Source organism: Drosophila takahashii, chromosome 3R (genome assembly GCF_030179915.1).
Source record: "Drosophila takahashii strain IR98-3 E-12201 chromosome 3R, DtakHiC1v2, whole genome shotgun sequence".
NCBI classification, from domain to species: domain Eukaryota; kingdom Metazoa; phylum Arthropoda; class Insecta; order Diptera; family Drosophilidae; genus Drosophila; species Drosophila takahashii.
In genome coordinates, this window is record NC_091681.1 from 30,532,733 (window position 1) to 30,549,429 (window position 16,697).

Below are 16,697 nucleotides of genomic sequence, written 5' to 3' on the forward strand. Positions count from 1 at the left end.
AGTGGGGAAAATTAAAAAATATGACTTTAATAGAATTACCAATTATTTCTTTTTCAAATTTTATTAATTCTGAAATATGTATTTTTTTTAAATTTATTTATTTAAAAGAAAATTTAAATAGAGAGCACTTTATTTGTAAAAACATTTTTAAATATATTTAGAGCGAAAGAAATTATAATATCAAATCAATTTTATTTATTCTAATTTTTGCACAAGCCACCAGTTTCCTAAGTTAACTTGTAATGCCCAGTTCCCCCGTTATAGTTGTAAAAGTCGAATTTTTTATCTGCTTTGCATACCAAAGTTCTCCCTTTTTTCAGCTCCACCACTGGCTGTGCGGAAAGTCAGCCATTTTATGAGCTTCACGACGAAATTGACACTTGAAGTGTGTGAAAACGCCTACAAAACAGTTGCAGCATCAACATCTACTTCAGATTCCTCGTTCTTCCCTTTTTTGGGGGTGGAAATAAAGCTCTGAAATGGGGAATAGGGTGTTTGCTTTGAGCTTTCAATATGTTTCGAACACTTTTGCAATAATGTTGTCGTTGTAGCCTGGAAGCGATAAACAAACCGACAGCAACAACAACAACAAGGACCAACCAAGGACCTCGCCACAAGAATCCTGAGGCAAAAACTTTGTCCTTATATGTGCAGCATTTTGTTGCTCGAATTGCGGTCGTTGCGGCTGTGTGTGGGAGCTTCCTCCCCCTTTTTGCTGATATGTTATGTAAACGGAAAATGACAAACGAATTAGTTATTGACAACAACAGGAAACAAAAAGTTTCGCCTGCGTTGTGCGAAATTTCCGTTTACTATTGCAAAAAGTGAATATCGAATTTTGATATTGAGGTTGTCCGCACGGCACATTTGACGGGGCTATCCAACGTTTGCTAATGAGATCGGATGAGGGTGCTGGGTGCTCGCCAAAGTTTTCCATGTTTCACTCTTGTCAAGGGGCTGCGAATCGTTTGACACTTTTGTCAATATCGTAGCAAATTGTGGCATCGGTAAAGTTGCTAAACAAGGTATAATATTGTGGTTATGAGGATGGAAAGATAGTACATCTTTTAGTTTACGAGTGTCCGAAAAGTTATTATTCCTTATTAAAGATGTTGTAGGAAATTTAATAGATCAGAAATCTTAATTAAAATAAAAATACATTTTTCATTATTTAGGAAAATATAAGGTAGCAATTAATCACTAAAAAAGACCCTAAAAAGGTTTACAATGTTCTCCTTCATTAACCCTTTCATCTTACGTATTTCGAGACCAATCGACAATCTCAATTTCGCATTATTCTCATTAGACCCTTTGGCACTTTTGTAGTGACCGGTTCGCACTCCTCCTGCTAAATATATATAGAACCCCTAAATAATCACCAGCGTCACTCCCCCTCCAAAATTCTATAGGAAGTTCGTCAATCCTCAGTCACGTGTCAGCAGTCAGTCAAGGTCCAGCGATATCTGGGAAAAAAGGCGAAATACTGGAATTCCGAGCCGAGCCCAAGGAGCTTCTGATCATTCATCAAGCTGAATGTCAATGGGACACGTTTTTTCACGTGCCTTTTGACAAAGGACACGACAAGGCGATTGCAGCAGCTATCGGAATCAAAATCGAAATCAGAGCCAGCAAAAAATTAAGCCTCTTAATGCCTGGGTGCTACCACCAAAGGCCCTTAATTGTATTAGGTCGCATTTGACATTTATTGTGAGAAGCGAAGATATTGGGCTAGTTGTTTGCCGTTTGCCCGATCAAATGATTGATTGTCTAGCGAGGATGATGAGGTTGCGCATACGCCCCAGGGGCACATGAATCACAACCTCAAGATTATTTTGTTTTATTGTGTTCATACATGATAAACATATTCTTTAAAACTGAAAATTCACAAAAAATCCATGAGAGGAAGAGTTTTGACTTTAATTTATTTCTGTTAATTTTATAAAAATTATAACAACTTTTAAAGTCTAGAGTTAATTAAAAAATTGCTCTTTTATGATTTTTTATTAAAATTTTTTATTTAAAAGCTATTCGCTTTTGAAAACCAATTTATAGATATGATAGTTTTTCTAATATTAAAATTGCCTCCTTAACTTTTTGTCCATCCGATTTAAGGTATTCTACATGGAAAACCTCCCAATTTATGATCAAATTCTGTGTGTTTTCCTCTCTGCACACATAGACACTCCTTAGGCGCTGGGCAATGACTGAATAAACACGGAGACTAAAGGAAACCGCCAACTAATCCGCAGGAAGCGTCCTGCATCAGGAGACATCAAAGCGGGTGGAACCCGCATCTTGTTACCCGGCCAACGCCTAATTAAATATTGACAAGTCAATTTGAGTTAAACGATTTGTGAGCAGCTGGCAAAGGAGCTCATACAAACACACTGTATTAAACTCCAATCCCGATGGAAATGGGATGTCCTATGTCCTGACTTCCAGCCGGCGGCAATGATTTGGCCATTTGCCCAAAGGCAAACAAAGCTGCGATTGGCTTGCTGATTGGATTTGATTTCATTTTAATCGATTTGCATGCCAAACGACGTTTTGATGGAAAAGCCAAGCTTTTCACATGCAAATTTCCCGGGCAAACAAACATCACGTTCCGATTGATTCGCTCGGCATTTTGGGGTGGCATTTGATTGTCATGCGATTTTTATTCCTTCAGCGTTACTATTTTGCATTTCGGCAGCAGGTATTTGAATTTGATTTGATAAATTTTTATGCTGATTGAAAAACGTTGGCCAAATGTGTCCCCAGGTGGCTGTAGCTGTAAGTAGAGTAGCCTGTAACCCGGATTTAAATGGGATCTCGTTGCCATTATATTATTTTCCAAGGTGGCCCATTACACGCATCCGTGCAGTTAATAATGTGAGCCTGGGAATGCTGAAAGACCGATATCGAGTCTCAAATCCCCAGCAGACTCCATCGATGGCTAACAATCTTGGCCTGATGAATGCATTCTGTGCATGCTGCCATCAAATTGGCATAGTCCACCTCCGAAATCCCCTCTTTTTTTCTGTGGCGTCCCACAAATTGCCATGCGCCTCGCCTGATGTCTTCATAACCCGCGCTCAGAGAGAGCGAAAGAGAGGGGTATGCCAGCGATGAAAGAGACGGGGCTAAAGCCAACTTGGCTAACTGGCTGCTCCTCGGCTCCTCCAATCCCTCTGGTTTTCTTATTTTTGTTTTTTTTTTTTGGCCCGACCATATACAGCTCGCTCAATTCGATTACGTTTTCGTTAAATGTAAAATTTATACGCCCCACGTCAATTGTGACAGTTCACTCACTCACGGACATCACCACAGAGATATAGACGACCGATCGGGGACTAGAGGGACCGGGGGTCCCAGAGTTGGCCACGGAGCCAAAGCCACTCGTTCAATGGCCAAAAACAGGCCATGGAAACTGGCCAACGAAATTGCGAATATACGAGTACCGACACATACAGTGGGCAGTGGGCTTCGGGAAAATATCCAGTTTCCTGAGGCAAGATGTTATAAAATTTAATACAGTAAATTTGTAAATTAAATCTCATAACATAAAATCTAAAAGATTTCTTAATAATGCGTTCGACATTAAGTGTTATGTTCTTAGTAAACTAAGTCTTAATTATACTAATTCTTAGAAAAATATATTTTTAAGATCTTCATTGAAAATAAAAAGCATTTAACATAAATTTGATTGATATGGCTTTTAAGCTAAATAATAAATCAGCAAATTCTTAGAAAAATCTATTCAATTTGGAATGTACCAACACTTCCTTTTAAAAATATTGAGATTTAGTTTAAAATCAAAATCATAAAAAGATATTTAGAAAAAAAAGTTGAACGGAATTAACTCGAAAGAAATGTAACTTTAAAGAAGAATATTTAAAGTATTTTTCAGTTGAACTATGATTTTTATTAATTTTAAACGTAAATATATATTTAGGGGACGAATTTTAATGAAAATAAACGTAAAAAATTTGGTTTATTAGTAACAATTTTTAAACATATAATTTTGTCCATGTCTTGGCAATGACTACTGTAACTGGGCCAGGTATTTGCCCTGCTGCCATGGCATTCATTCAGCCAAACTTCTGGTCTAGGCCCTCGTCGACCCTCTTCCGCGCCAGTGTGCAATTTCGCATGCGAGAGGAAATTGAATTGAAATGCACAAAAAAGGAGCTCGTTATGTGCGTTCTGCAGGTCTGACAGGCGCCGTTGCCATCCGCCAGGTTTAAAAGTCAATTGCAGAAATTAGCGTGCCTCGCGTAGAATCGGGCATTACGAAGAACCCTTTTCGATAAGCGATGCGATTCCATGCGATGCTCGTGCGAAGCTGTAAAAGTATCAAATTACACTTCCGGCGGAAACAGCGTCGTCGCCTGGGAAGCGACATGGCTGTCATTGTCGTCCCTGCGGCACTTTTATTTTGTTATCGGACATCCTAGCCAGGTTTCGATTTCTGTAAAATTTTTAAGCATCATTCCAGCCCCGTTCTCCCTTCCCCCTGCTGCCTGTGGTTCTTGGCCATAATCCGCTTGTGACAGCAGAAGAAGGAAAGCCCGGCCATGTGATAAGCCCGTGATGCATTGTCCGACGACCAACCACTAAATGACTATAAAGTAGCAACTTCCGCGACTGTTGCGCAAAATCATTCAATTTCCGTTTGGCCACACGACCCATGAATATATCCTTGTTCTCCTCGCCCGTCCTTTTGTGATATAGCATATATTTACAGCAACAGTTGCAAGAATATGACCTAAAGTGATGAATCTTCTATTAAATTATTTTAATATTATCCTGAGTTGCATGAATATTTTAGTTGCTTTAAGTTATTTAATATTTTATGCAAAAAACGATTTAGTGGTATTTTAGCTTATTAGAAATAAAGAGTTATATTTTTTTATATTTATGACACTTTTTTCTGTAATATGGATTATAAAATAATAAATAGATTTATCTTTTATTTTAACCTTAATAACACATTTTAAATACAAATTTAAAAGACATAAAAAACACAACTTTCACTGTTTTAATTAATTTATTTTTTACATTAATCAATTTTTTTCATTAATTTTCAACATATTAAATTCGTATTACACTAAAATCTTAACCGCTGCTGTACACAAATTTAGGTGTGTGCTACACTCATAGAAATTTTTACCCTAAATCGCCCTAAAAAACTGACTTTTCGCCCGTGGATTTAGAAAATCGCCCATAAATCGTATCCGCTGGCGATTCGCCCGTGTATTTAGAAAAATTTTCTAAAAAATCCCGATGGAAATTTGGTTTAATTTAGGGTGATTTTTCTTGAAATAAGAAATATTTTCCTGTTTTTAGGGTGATTTGCCCTAATTTTAAGGTGTATTTTTCTAAAATTAAGGGCGAATTTTCTGTTTTTATAGGCGAATGCCCTAAAAAATTAGACAAATTAAAAAAAAAACGTGTTTGAGCATGCTTAACTGAATTTGGGAAGCATGTTTTTTTTTTATCGTCTATATTCTGGGAACTGGGACTGCTTTAATTAAACAACACCGGCGGAGGACACCGTTTCATATTATTGTATTGGTGTGTAGCTTATATGGGAGCCGCGTTAAGAGGGGGGCCCGATCTATACAGCACAGCCGTTAGAACTGAAAAATCATGTTTGTAAATGAATTAGGGAAATAAATATGAGGAGAAAAAACAACTTACTTTTTTTGGTCATTGCGAGAATCGAACCCACGACCTCTCGGTTTAGAGTCTAACGTCCTACCGCTGCACCACAGACCCCTCGCGCAAGACGACGAACAAACTCTGCACACATCTTATTTTCTTGAGGTCTACGTTATAATATGACTAAAGGCAACTAAACCGTATATTTTTTTTCCTGACGACTGTGACAATTAGTCCCGTTTTCTTGCCCGCAAACACAAAGTATGCTTTTAACTCAGAACTCCCATACGTTTTTAAGGTTTAAAGACTACTTTAATTTAAAATTCGGACGAAAAAATGTCCTCAGTATTATAATGTTTACAAAAAAAAAAAAAAACATAAAAATCAAGTTGAATCACACAGGGTTCGAACCCACAACCCCACGACCTTAGTCCTCATATAGCAAAGTTGAAAGCGCAAGTGATTAGACCGCTGGGCTACCGAATTTCACACTTTTGGAGTGATTTTTAAGGCGAATCGCCCTTGTATTTAGAAAAATTTTAGAAAAAAAATTAGGGCAATTCGCCGTTGGATTTAGAAAAGGTCAAAACGAAGCAAATCGAAATAAATCGCCCTAAATATTAGAAAAATAGAAAAATTAACCCTAAAAATATTTTTTTATGGTCACCTGCCTTAAATTTATGGCAAATTTGTCGTAAAAATAGAAAATTTTTCTCAGTTCAAAGGCGAAAAATTTTTTAGGGCGATTTTCTAAAATGTAGAAAATTATTTTTATGAGTGTACTGTGCGCATCATAATCGAGGGTGTGATTTGTCCTTTTTCTGCGTTTGTCGCCCGCCTTTTGCCAGCCATCCTTATGAAACATCACCGCAATTTAGTTGACTCTGCGAACCCGAAACGAGACCACCCTGCGAAAAATTTGAATAATTTTTATTACGTGGCGCGTTATGAATTTTTGATGAGCCCCTGCAGCCCACTGATGCCGCTGTTGTTGTTGTTGCTTGTCCTCGCTGGGCGTGTGGCCAGTTATCCTTCACTAAGCCAAGTGACAGTGCCACAATTTATTAGATTCTCAGCCTCCGCCTTCGTCTGGGCCTTCCTTGGGGTCTCCCCACCCAAAAACGTTGCCATTTTTTCTCAGTTTTGTTCCATATCATCAGCGTCTGCGCTGCAAGTTTCCGGTGTAAAAGTGGGCGGCAGAGGAAAAGTGGGCGGGCCAACTGGCCTTCGACCAGGGTGAAACTGGGCGTGCTGTGTAATAAAAGCAAATAAAATATTCTTTAATATGCGACACTCGCCGCAGTCTGCTCCCTGTCATCCTGTTTTCCCATTTTCCCCTCCCCTCGGTGTGTGTGTGTGTGCGAAATTTGCATATATATTGCTTGACAAGCATTAATGTATGTAATCCCATAATTATACCCGTTACTCGTAGAGTAAAAGGGTATATTAGATTCGTGCAAAAGTATGTAACAGGTAGAAGGAAGCGTTTCCGACCCCATAAAGTATATATATTCTTGATCAGGGTCACTAGCCGAGTCGATCTAGCCATGTCCGTCTGTCCGTCTGTCTGTCCGTCTGTCTGTCTGTCTGTCTGTCTGTCTGTCTGTCTGTCTGTCTGTCTGTATGAACGCTGAGATCTCGGAAACTATAAAAGCTAGAAGATTGACATTTTGCATGCAGATTCTAGGAGTTCCTACGCAGCGCAAGTTTGTTTCAAAAGGGTGCCACGCCCCCTCTAACGCCCACAATCGCTAATATACGATTTTAAAAATTTCAATATTTTGGAAAAGTAAAAATACAGTGTTATTGTGTTTAAAAATACCTATCGAAATGTAGAAGAAATTTTTTAAATCGGACCATTCGTTAAAAAGTTACGGCGGATCAAAGTTTTTCTCCATCTCCTTCGCACTCCCTTTAGCTGAGTAACGGGTATCTGATAGTCGGGGCACCCGACTATAGCGTTCTCTCTTGTTTTTTAATTAAATCAAATTGTTTCGCTCTCGTTTAAGGCTCGTGGGATAGTAGAAGCGATATATTATGGGTCTTTCACAGGTCAACTGAGTTCTCGAGAAGAATTAATTAAAAAATTAAGCAATGATTTAATAACAGATATTTCATTAGGCGCTGGAATTTTTGTATGACTGATCTATTTAATTACTTAAATTTAAGATAGTATTCAGAACTTTGTACTACGATGATATTTCGAGATCCTCAGGGATGATCAAAGCATCCGTACAATATTTTCCCAAAGTAATTCTAAGCAAAGTGTTTAAAAATAAGCAACTTACCAACGCCCACACAATAGTTCTAAAATGTTTGTGGTATAATTTTCCCAAACCTCAGACGTCCCGATATTATTAAATTCAGAACCAATTTAGGTGCTGTCACAAAGCGACAGTTACCCAGTTGGCATCAATCATAATCAGGGGCCAGTGACTAAATGCAACTAAACTGGAATTATTTGGGCTGCGTTGTCCGAATGTAACCATTTCGGTGCAACTCCCTTCCCTCTGGTCTTCCGCCTTTCGAAACGATTAAGTGATTTCGTGCGCAGTGCATGATAATTGGATTAATATGCGTCGACAGCCAGCAGAACAGAGCATTGAAGTCGGTTAAGCAGGAGGATGAGGTTGAGGATGAGGACGTGGCAGAAATCGGAGAAGCGAGGGTGGTTTGTGGGTTCTTGGGATTTGGTCCGGAGACTCGTTCGGCGGGCAAATTACGAAGGCATCCAAGGAAGCTCTTCCTATGCAGAACATTCGAGTTGGCTTTTTTCTAGCTGAAATTTAACACGGTTTAAAAATAAGAAGGAGGAACTTCTCTGTATATTTAATGTTTAAACTAAATAAAAGGCATCGTTCATAATTATAGAACTAATCATTAAACTAAAGCTAATTCAGAAAATAAGAAAAATATTGGATATTTTTTAAGAATAATAAACGGTACAATATTATTTTTAATAAATTAACAACGGTTTCCTTTTGGCACTTTTTAAAGCGTATTCTCTTCTTAAAAACACATAATAGTTGATTTTAATTTTTGTAAATTACTTTAAGTTTTTTTTTAAATTATATTATTTATGAATTATTTGATCAATTTTTTTTCGCTTAAATCCACGTTTGGCTACTTTCTAGAGTTTTTAATACACAACACTGCCTCCTCACTCCACCCTTTTTGGGCTAAATGCTCTCGTTATCAAAATTACATATATCATAGCGCACTGTGCCGAGGGGTGGAACGAATGGGATAAACAGAGAACTGCCGCCTTTTTCTGGCTACGGGTGGTTAACACCCCCCTTATAAGGGGTGCAAGTCAAATCAATTTCAAAGCAAACATATTCTCAGTGCCGTAATTGGAAAAGTCGGGGATTAAGCGATAAAGTTGTATTCTTAAATTGATAAGCAGAGAGTTGGGGATTGCGAAGTGGGGGTAAGGAATTACGACCAGTACTTTGGTATTTAACCCTTGGCTTTTATTCGTTGAAGCCAGCTTTAAAAAAAAAGAGCCAGCCAGCGGAGGGCCAAACAATTTGTCAGGCGAATCCGGCTGATTGGTAAATAGGCCCTTGGTTAAACAACTGTTGGCCACTTAGCGTTTCATTACCAAACGCTGCCGCTGCACAAACAAATTTAACCGTTTCGATCGTTTTTTTTCGGGTTTTCTGGTTTCAGAAGCCGCTTCCGAAGTGCTTTGTCTTCAAGGCGGTGCGATCAAAAAAGGGGAAAAAATTAAAGAAAATAAAAGGAAAACAGTAGAAGACTGTTTGACAAGCCAATGGAGCTAAGTGCGATGGTGGCTTTGATCTCCGAGTGGGCTGCCTAATTTATAAAATAAATCATATGTGAATTAGCGATCAACGGTGGGTAACTCGTTTGCGTTTGCGTTCAACGTCGATTTCCTTTTGATTAATTTATTTGCTAAACTTCGCTCCACTGCAGCCCATTATGGCCGCGTTGTTGTTCTCGGCGATCGGTAAACGATTTTCACACCTCACCAACGGGTTTTCCTTCTGGCTTTCTGGCCATTTGGCCAGCTGATTAGTGGATCGGGCTTTTGAACTAACCGCCGCTATTTATTACCTCTCAGGCACTTGTTGTCTAATTGCCAAAGCCACCCGCAATGGCACGTCTCCATTTCGTTGGGAGATGACGATGATGAGGTTGCACTGGGGGAAAAAATAGTTGTTATAAAGGAAACTACATTTTTTTATGAGTTCATATTCCTAAAAAAAATATTCAGAGATTCTTATCCCCATTAGATTTTTCTACATAACTTCCATATTTCTTTTCAATTTTTATCAGAGTAACTTATAAATATTTACAGAACGTATCAATAAAATAATTCATTAATAGTTATGCATAAAAAATAAATATAAATATTTAAAAATGTTCATTATTATCCAATTTAAGCAATCTAAATTGTTAAAATATTTATGACTAACGGAAAAATTTATTTTCCTTATTTAAAACTAAAATTCTTCTCAGTACATTTCTAGTAATGTCGCGTTCTCCTTTTCTGTGGCATTGGCCAATATGTGGCACTGGGTGAAATCATTGGCATCGTCCGGCGAAAGGAAAGTTTCTCTTCGCGCCTCGATGTTAATTTCGGGCCGCCTTTGAAGCCGATCGACAGATCAACAGATCGCCTGGCTGAAGCTGGAGTTTCTTCTCCGTTTTCGATTTTATTATGATTTTGTTATGATCGTGATCATGATCTAATGATTTGTTGTCGCACATTTTTCGGCCTCGCCAACGACAGCCAAACAAAAAAGGTCCAATCCGCGCTCCGATAATGATCTGGCGCAATAAAATTGAAATGCGTCTGTTAATCGCTCCGAGATACATAATAATTTTGTGCTCCAAGCAGCCACAATGGCCACGATAACGAATAACGAATAAGTTCTGTCGACAGGCCGCCGCATATCGATCACTTTCTGGATTTCGGATTTCAGGGGGACTCGGATTCGTACGGATACGCAAAAATCACAGCGGCAGTTCGAATGCAAAAAATTGTTTCCTTAAGTCGACTTGGGAACACGCTAGATTAGCCTGATAAGTAATATTTATTATAAATACCCAAAATAGTATCAGGAAAAATAATAGTTGGTATTCAAATCTCTAAATAATTTATTTACCTCTAAAAAGCGTAATATTCAGTATTTATAAATGACTAAAATCATTTTATATTAGTTATTTGCAGGACAGATTAGTCAGTTTCATGACGATTATTTGACTTTATAGGTTTTTATAACTCTAATTAAATACAGGAATATGGCTTTCGCTAGAACTATAAAGTTGATACAATGAAAAGGGAAACATTTTTTCACTATTTCTTGTCAATTATGTTTAAATTTATAAAAATATTAAGAAACAGCATAAATTACTCGATCAATTACGTGTTGTTTGTACTATCACCATCCAGATTACGATTGCAGCCACCCGTTTCCACGTGCTTTCGCGATTAAAATACACATTGTATAGTATCTGTAGTTGAGTGTCTGTGGAATTGCGCGAGATAAGACGGCCTAGTTCAATGTCCCGCCAGATTGTAGGGCATTGGGCGTAATAAATCTTGGGCTTTTTCGGCCGCGGGCTCTGGGCCAACTCGAATTCAAATGGCCATTGTTTTGGCCAAAGGGCCGACGACAAATTCGGAGAGCAGACTTTTCGGCCTGACTCCTGATAAAAATCGGCGGGCGCAAGCTGCGATTACTGATCTTCTGATCTCCGATCGACAATATTTATGGCTCCGGGTGCAGCCAGAAAAATGTCTTAGCTAGAAATTAGAGCAATTAGCTTTGAACCGCGGCTGCCACATAAAATGAGAAACTCAAAAATTCCGTATAAAAAAGAAGGAAACTAATCAATTGAAATAGGAATAGTTGATGACCTTTTCGTTATTTTTTGTGGGTGTGCCTGTCTCGAGTCTCGGCTTGTAAACAGTTTCACTATCTGATGATTATGTAATTTATAGGGTTCCTGGCCATACCAGCTACCTGTACCGATCCGTCGCGAAGATAGTGCCACATAAATAAGTGTGTCTGGCATAAATGTCAAAGGGCATTTAATGAAGTTATTAAACGCTGAGCTCGTAGAACCCGGGGCTACCGTTTTCTGGACGGGGGCGTGCTCGGTTCAGCTTGAGTTTAGTTCGGTGATCATAATCTCAGGACCACTGAGATCCCCGGGTTCCTGAGTCTCGAGTCTGCTTTGCATGGCGGCCAAAACTGGTTGGGCAATAAAACGCTTGCTATAACGAGCAACAAAATTTGTAACGATTCAATTTAAGGCTACATACAACATGAGCCGTACGCCGTCGGCAAAAGATGAAATAGTCGGAATAGGTACAAGTATAGTATCCTAGCCCCCCGGTTCCCCAGCCTGCCCCCCCTTTTTGTGTGTTTTTGGCGCATGTTGAGGAGCTCGGACTCCGATTCCAACTCCGACTCCGAGCGGCGGTTCAATTCAATGAAATTTATGAAGACATGACTGGCAATTGTAGTCCCAGCAACGTCGGCCGAAAACCAGCTCCACAAAAAAAATAACCCAGAGTTCGACGATCCTTCGACGCCTACTTGTTGGCCATTGCGATTACAACTCAATTGTGGCGGGCCAGCTCTCGCAATTGTCAATTGCAATTGATTTTCCAGCCAATATTTCACAATTAATTAAGCGCAAAATTTGTGAACAAAGTCTGGGTGTGTCGGCAGTCCTTCAAAGGGAAGGCCTACAAGTAAATGTATCGCAGGTCAAGACAACAAGATGCGAACTGATTTCCGTTTACCTGTACAGGTCACTCGATTTTTACTTCTTTTTTCTTGGGTGTGGATGGGACAGGTCAAAGGATGGATAGCCCACCATTGATAGATGCTCCGATATCGTCGAACATCTCTATCCAACTGTGGGAAAAGCGGAGAAACTCTGTGGGACTGTCGTTAAACGAGGACATAAAAGAAATTAGCTGGATAGTTTCGGTTTCGGCACTGATATGGCACCGCATTTCGGGTGGTCCATTTTGGGGTTTAAAATGTAGATCTATCGTTGGTTTATTTTACTCGAAATCATATTAAAGTCGGTTTGTAAGTAACAATTCTATTGAATGCTGATACATTATAATTTTCAAATCCTGTTTAATGCTGATTTTTTTTTAAGCAAGTTGCAATTGTTTTAATAATATAAAGAATGTAAGCTTGTAATCTTTATTATAATTTTCAAATTTTGTTTAATTCTGATTTTTGTTTAAGCAAGTTTGCAATTTTTTTAATAATATAAAGTATGTAAGCATGTAATCTTCAGGCACAATCTAAATATTTTTCATTTTTTTTTTGTTCAATAATCTTATTAATATTTATTTTCCAGTGGTCCAGTAATCAGGAGTAGTAGTAGTAGTAGTAGGGGAGAGTGGGGGAATTTCGTCAGCATTTTTTCAAAGCTATTTTTTGTCCATCTTGAGACACGTTATCATATTTCTATTTTTATTGTTGAATGCGGTTAGCACCAAGCTTTAAAATGTGACATTCCCCTATTTTTTTAATTAGCTTGGTGATTTATAAAAAAATAAAATGTAAAACCAATATACTGGGGCAATCTCACCACACAGGGGGGTAAAATCACCACACAACTGGGGAAATTTCGTCACCTGAAAAATGTAGGGAGTTTAACGCCTGAAAATATGCTACACTGATCAAGCGTACCATTTTTGTTGACGTCCTATATTTGTTGCTGCTGCTGGTAGTCTGTTCGTTAGCCAGCTCGTCAAATATAAAAATATGTATTTAAAACAGGTGCGAATTTACCCTTAGCGTAGGGTGGCGAAATTTCCCCAGACCGTACTTTTTTAGAAATAATTATTTTTCTTGCGAAATTAGGCGCGAAGTTAAAAATCACTGACGCAGAAATGCACATTATAGCACTGTGTATTATATAAAAAATCGTGTATCTTATTCCTTTTGAATTGTGGCATACAGAAAAAATTTCGTCGAGAACTAAATGTAGCTTTTGAACTGTTAAAACACATTTAATATTATAGCTTAATTATCTTGGCCTTCTGTGCAAAACAAATGCATTGGTTGTGTCTGGCCGTCTTGAAGGACTAAAACAAAAAAATTATATATTTTTGCGACTTATGGATTCCGAGATATTGCAGGTGACGAAATTGCCCCTGTGACGAAATTCCCCCACTCTCCCCTAGTAGTAGTGGTAACAGTAGTCTCCTGTGGAATAGGGGCTCCACTGAGACAACTAGTCAGTCCCTCGTAGGTGGAGGCAGTGCCCTCCACATAATCCCTATCGGCCAAATTCTTGCAGCTTTCGCGCTGAGTATTCAAAGTCTGGAGATGGATCTTGATGTTGGCGGCTGCTTCGGTTGCATTTGCCGACACTTGGTACATGGTCTTCGATTGCTCAGCTCCCTAGGAAAAATAAAAGATCATTATGATTTATATCAAATGCTGAGACTTATTGTTCGGTATTTAATAAATACTATTTATACATTTTACCAAATAAATTCTTATTTTCAGTCAACTTACCACATTGGCGAAACACTCGAAGGCCTCAACATAGTCCACAATGGAGGAGCAGTCGAAGAAGGTTCCACAGCCACGATCTCCAGCTGCCTGGATGCCATAAAGAGTGCTGTTCCACGCCTTGATCACGAGCTCATTGCCGGTTTCGTAGTCCCTTTCGCAATTGTCATAGTCCAACTCCAATTGGGCAGGCAATCCGTTTAGAATGGGATTGTAGTAGTCGAAGCAGGACTTCGAACTGCTGGGATCCCGAGCAGCCAGCATCTCCGTCTGCTGCTGAAGTCCAAGGATCTTCTTGTTAGTCGGCAGCTTCAGCTTCGAGGCGTTTAACTTAAGGTTAATGCTTAGGCCAGAAACCAGGCCAAAGGCAAGAATCACTGCCAACAGAGAGGATCGGGAAAACATAGCTAAAAGTCTCAGTTTCAACTTCTTACTGGATACCTTGGCTATAAACCGCAGCGCTTTTATATACATTGCACCAGCTTCTTATCTCTATCGGCCTTAATTGCCGCTTGTTGAAGGAAATGTCGAGCTGCGAATGTTCTTTATTATCGATTTCTGGTAATTGGTAAATAATTTTTAATTTAACTGCGAACAAAGAAAATTACGTTGTTAGGAAATCAATTCTCGAAAAACTCGTTGGCAGTCACTAACTTCAATCTTCTCAGGCTCAGTATTTATGCTTGCAAAATCTATCCCGATACAACAAAATGTTCTTGCTTTGAATTGAAATTAATTTTGAAATAAAAAATAACGCGGATATAAAATGATTTAAAAATTGTATATTAAATTTGTTAATGCATCAATTTCTTTAAATACTTTATGTGTTCTTTAATCACATCGGTATTTGGGCTGAACCAATAGAAATAATAGTCCAAATATTGAATGTCACAGTCATACCTCGTTGAGCTAAAAATCAAATTCAAATGATTGGAATTTAAAGCATTTTTTTTAAACCTGTTGTAACCACTCTTCTAAAACATTCAGAAAGAAAAAAAAATTACTTTTTAGTTTTTCAAAACATTATGTATTTGTTATTTGTAACAAGTTTAAGCAGAGCATAGCATTACTAATAAAAAATCCTATTTTGACAAAGAATTCAGATCACTGTATTCCACCCAATCAAATCAGATTTTACCGAAAACCTTCTTAGGCTCATTACTCAATTCCCAATTGATTTGCAAAATTAGAAAACATTGACAACGAAAATAACTTATTCTAAATCGGCCAGAAATTTGTATTGATTAATTTTTATCATTTTTAGCTGATTTTACTATATTTATGGCCGAACTACAGAAAAAAACAATATTAAAAATTTAATATGTTTGAATCATTAGATAGTTGTAAACATAATTATGTCTAAATCAAGGAACCATCCCTTGAACTTGGTTTAATATAATAAAACAATATACCAAGCAGAATAGCTCTGCCAAAATATACTACAAATTTACAAATAATCTATAAAATGTAGTAAAAGTCAAAGTTAGATGGCCTGATTTTTCTTTATTTAACTCTTGATTACATATACATTTTCTATGCTATCCTGTCACTGGATCTTGTAGTTGTTTCAGGAATTTCATCGATTCCGTACTTCAGGCAGTCGTTCAACCTTTCATAGGTGTAGGTGGTGTCCTCCACATAATTTCGGTTGGCATCATTGGTGCAAATCTCCATAAGATTTTCCAAAACACGATATTCCTCCTTGATCTTGACCACAATCTCCGTGGCATTGGCGGAAATGCCGTAGAAGGTTTTCGAGCTCTCCCCGGAATTGATGGATGCGCATTCGAGGCGGGAGACCACGGTGTCTAGGTTCTGTTGCTCAAATGTCCAGACCTGACAATTCGTATTGGGATACGAGCAACCGATACTGGCAGATCTCAGGAGAATTTCGCGATCCGCTGAATACTTTGCATTGACCAAGGCAGTGGAATTATCTTTGGCCGAAATGCAAGCCCCATAGTTAATCTCAAACTCTTTCGTAATGCTGGCCAAAATGGGACTGTAGGTCAGGAAGCACTTGTCGGAGGCACCCGAGTGGGTGGCAGCCAGTTCCCTGCTCTCCATCTGCAACTCCTGGATGTGGGCGTTGGGTCTAATGGGAATATGCAGTTTGAGCCCCAATGAGAGGCCCAAAAAAAGGCAAAACACCAGAATCCTAGTTTGCTTCACGAACATCTTGGCCGGATAACTTTGCGGAGACGGTAGAACCAGCCCGTATTTATACGCAGAACGATCCACTCTTTGCTATCTTTTCAATTACATATCAATGTTATGTGGGAATGTTCAATTACTGATAATAACGGGTTCAATGGTTGACAATGCTCTATAGGTTTTGGTTCAAAAAACTTCCCGATGTTGGTTAACTTAATTAAATGCCGTCAAAATAAAAACAAACTTCTCTATGTGCTGTTCAAAAGTATAAATGTATATTTAATGTTAAAAATGAAATAAATTTGGTACTAGAATTTCTTTATTGGTTGTATTAGTTTCCCTTAAAAAATAATACAATATTATTTAGTACACGAG

General features: G+C 38.3%; 1 protein-coding gene across 1 annotated transcript; it reads right to left on the bottom strand.

Annotated features, from left to right (window-relative positions):
• Window positions 1–11,778: 11,778 nt before the first annotated feature.
• Window positions 11,779–16,346, bottom strand: LOC108065220 (uncharacterized). The gene is made up of 4 exons (XM_070216590.1): window positions 15,719–16,346; window positions 14,172–14,614; window positions 13,825–14,054; window positions 11,779–11,893 (listed from the first exon to the last, which is right to left on the bottom strand). Exons 1-4 carry the CDS (start codon window positions 16,344–16,346, stop codon window positions 11,779–11,781), a joined length of 1,416 nt encoding a protein of 471 aa, XP_070072691.1.
• Window positions 16,347–16,697: the final 351 nt, after the last annotated feature.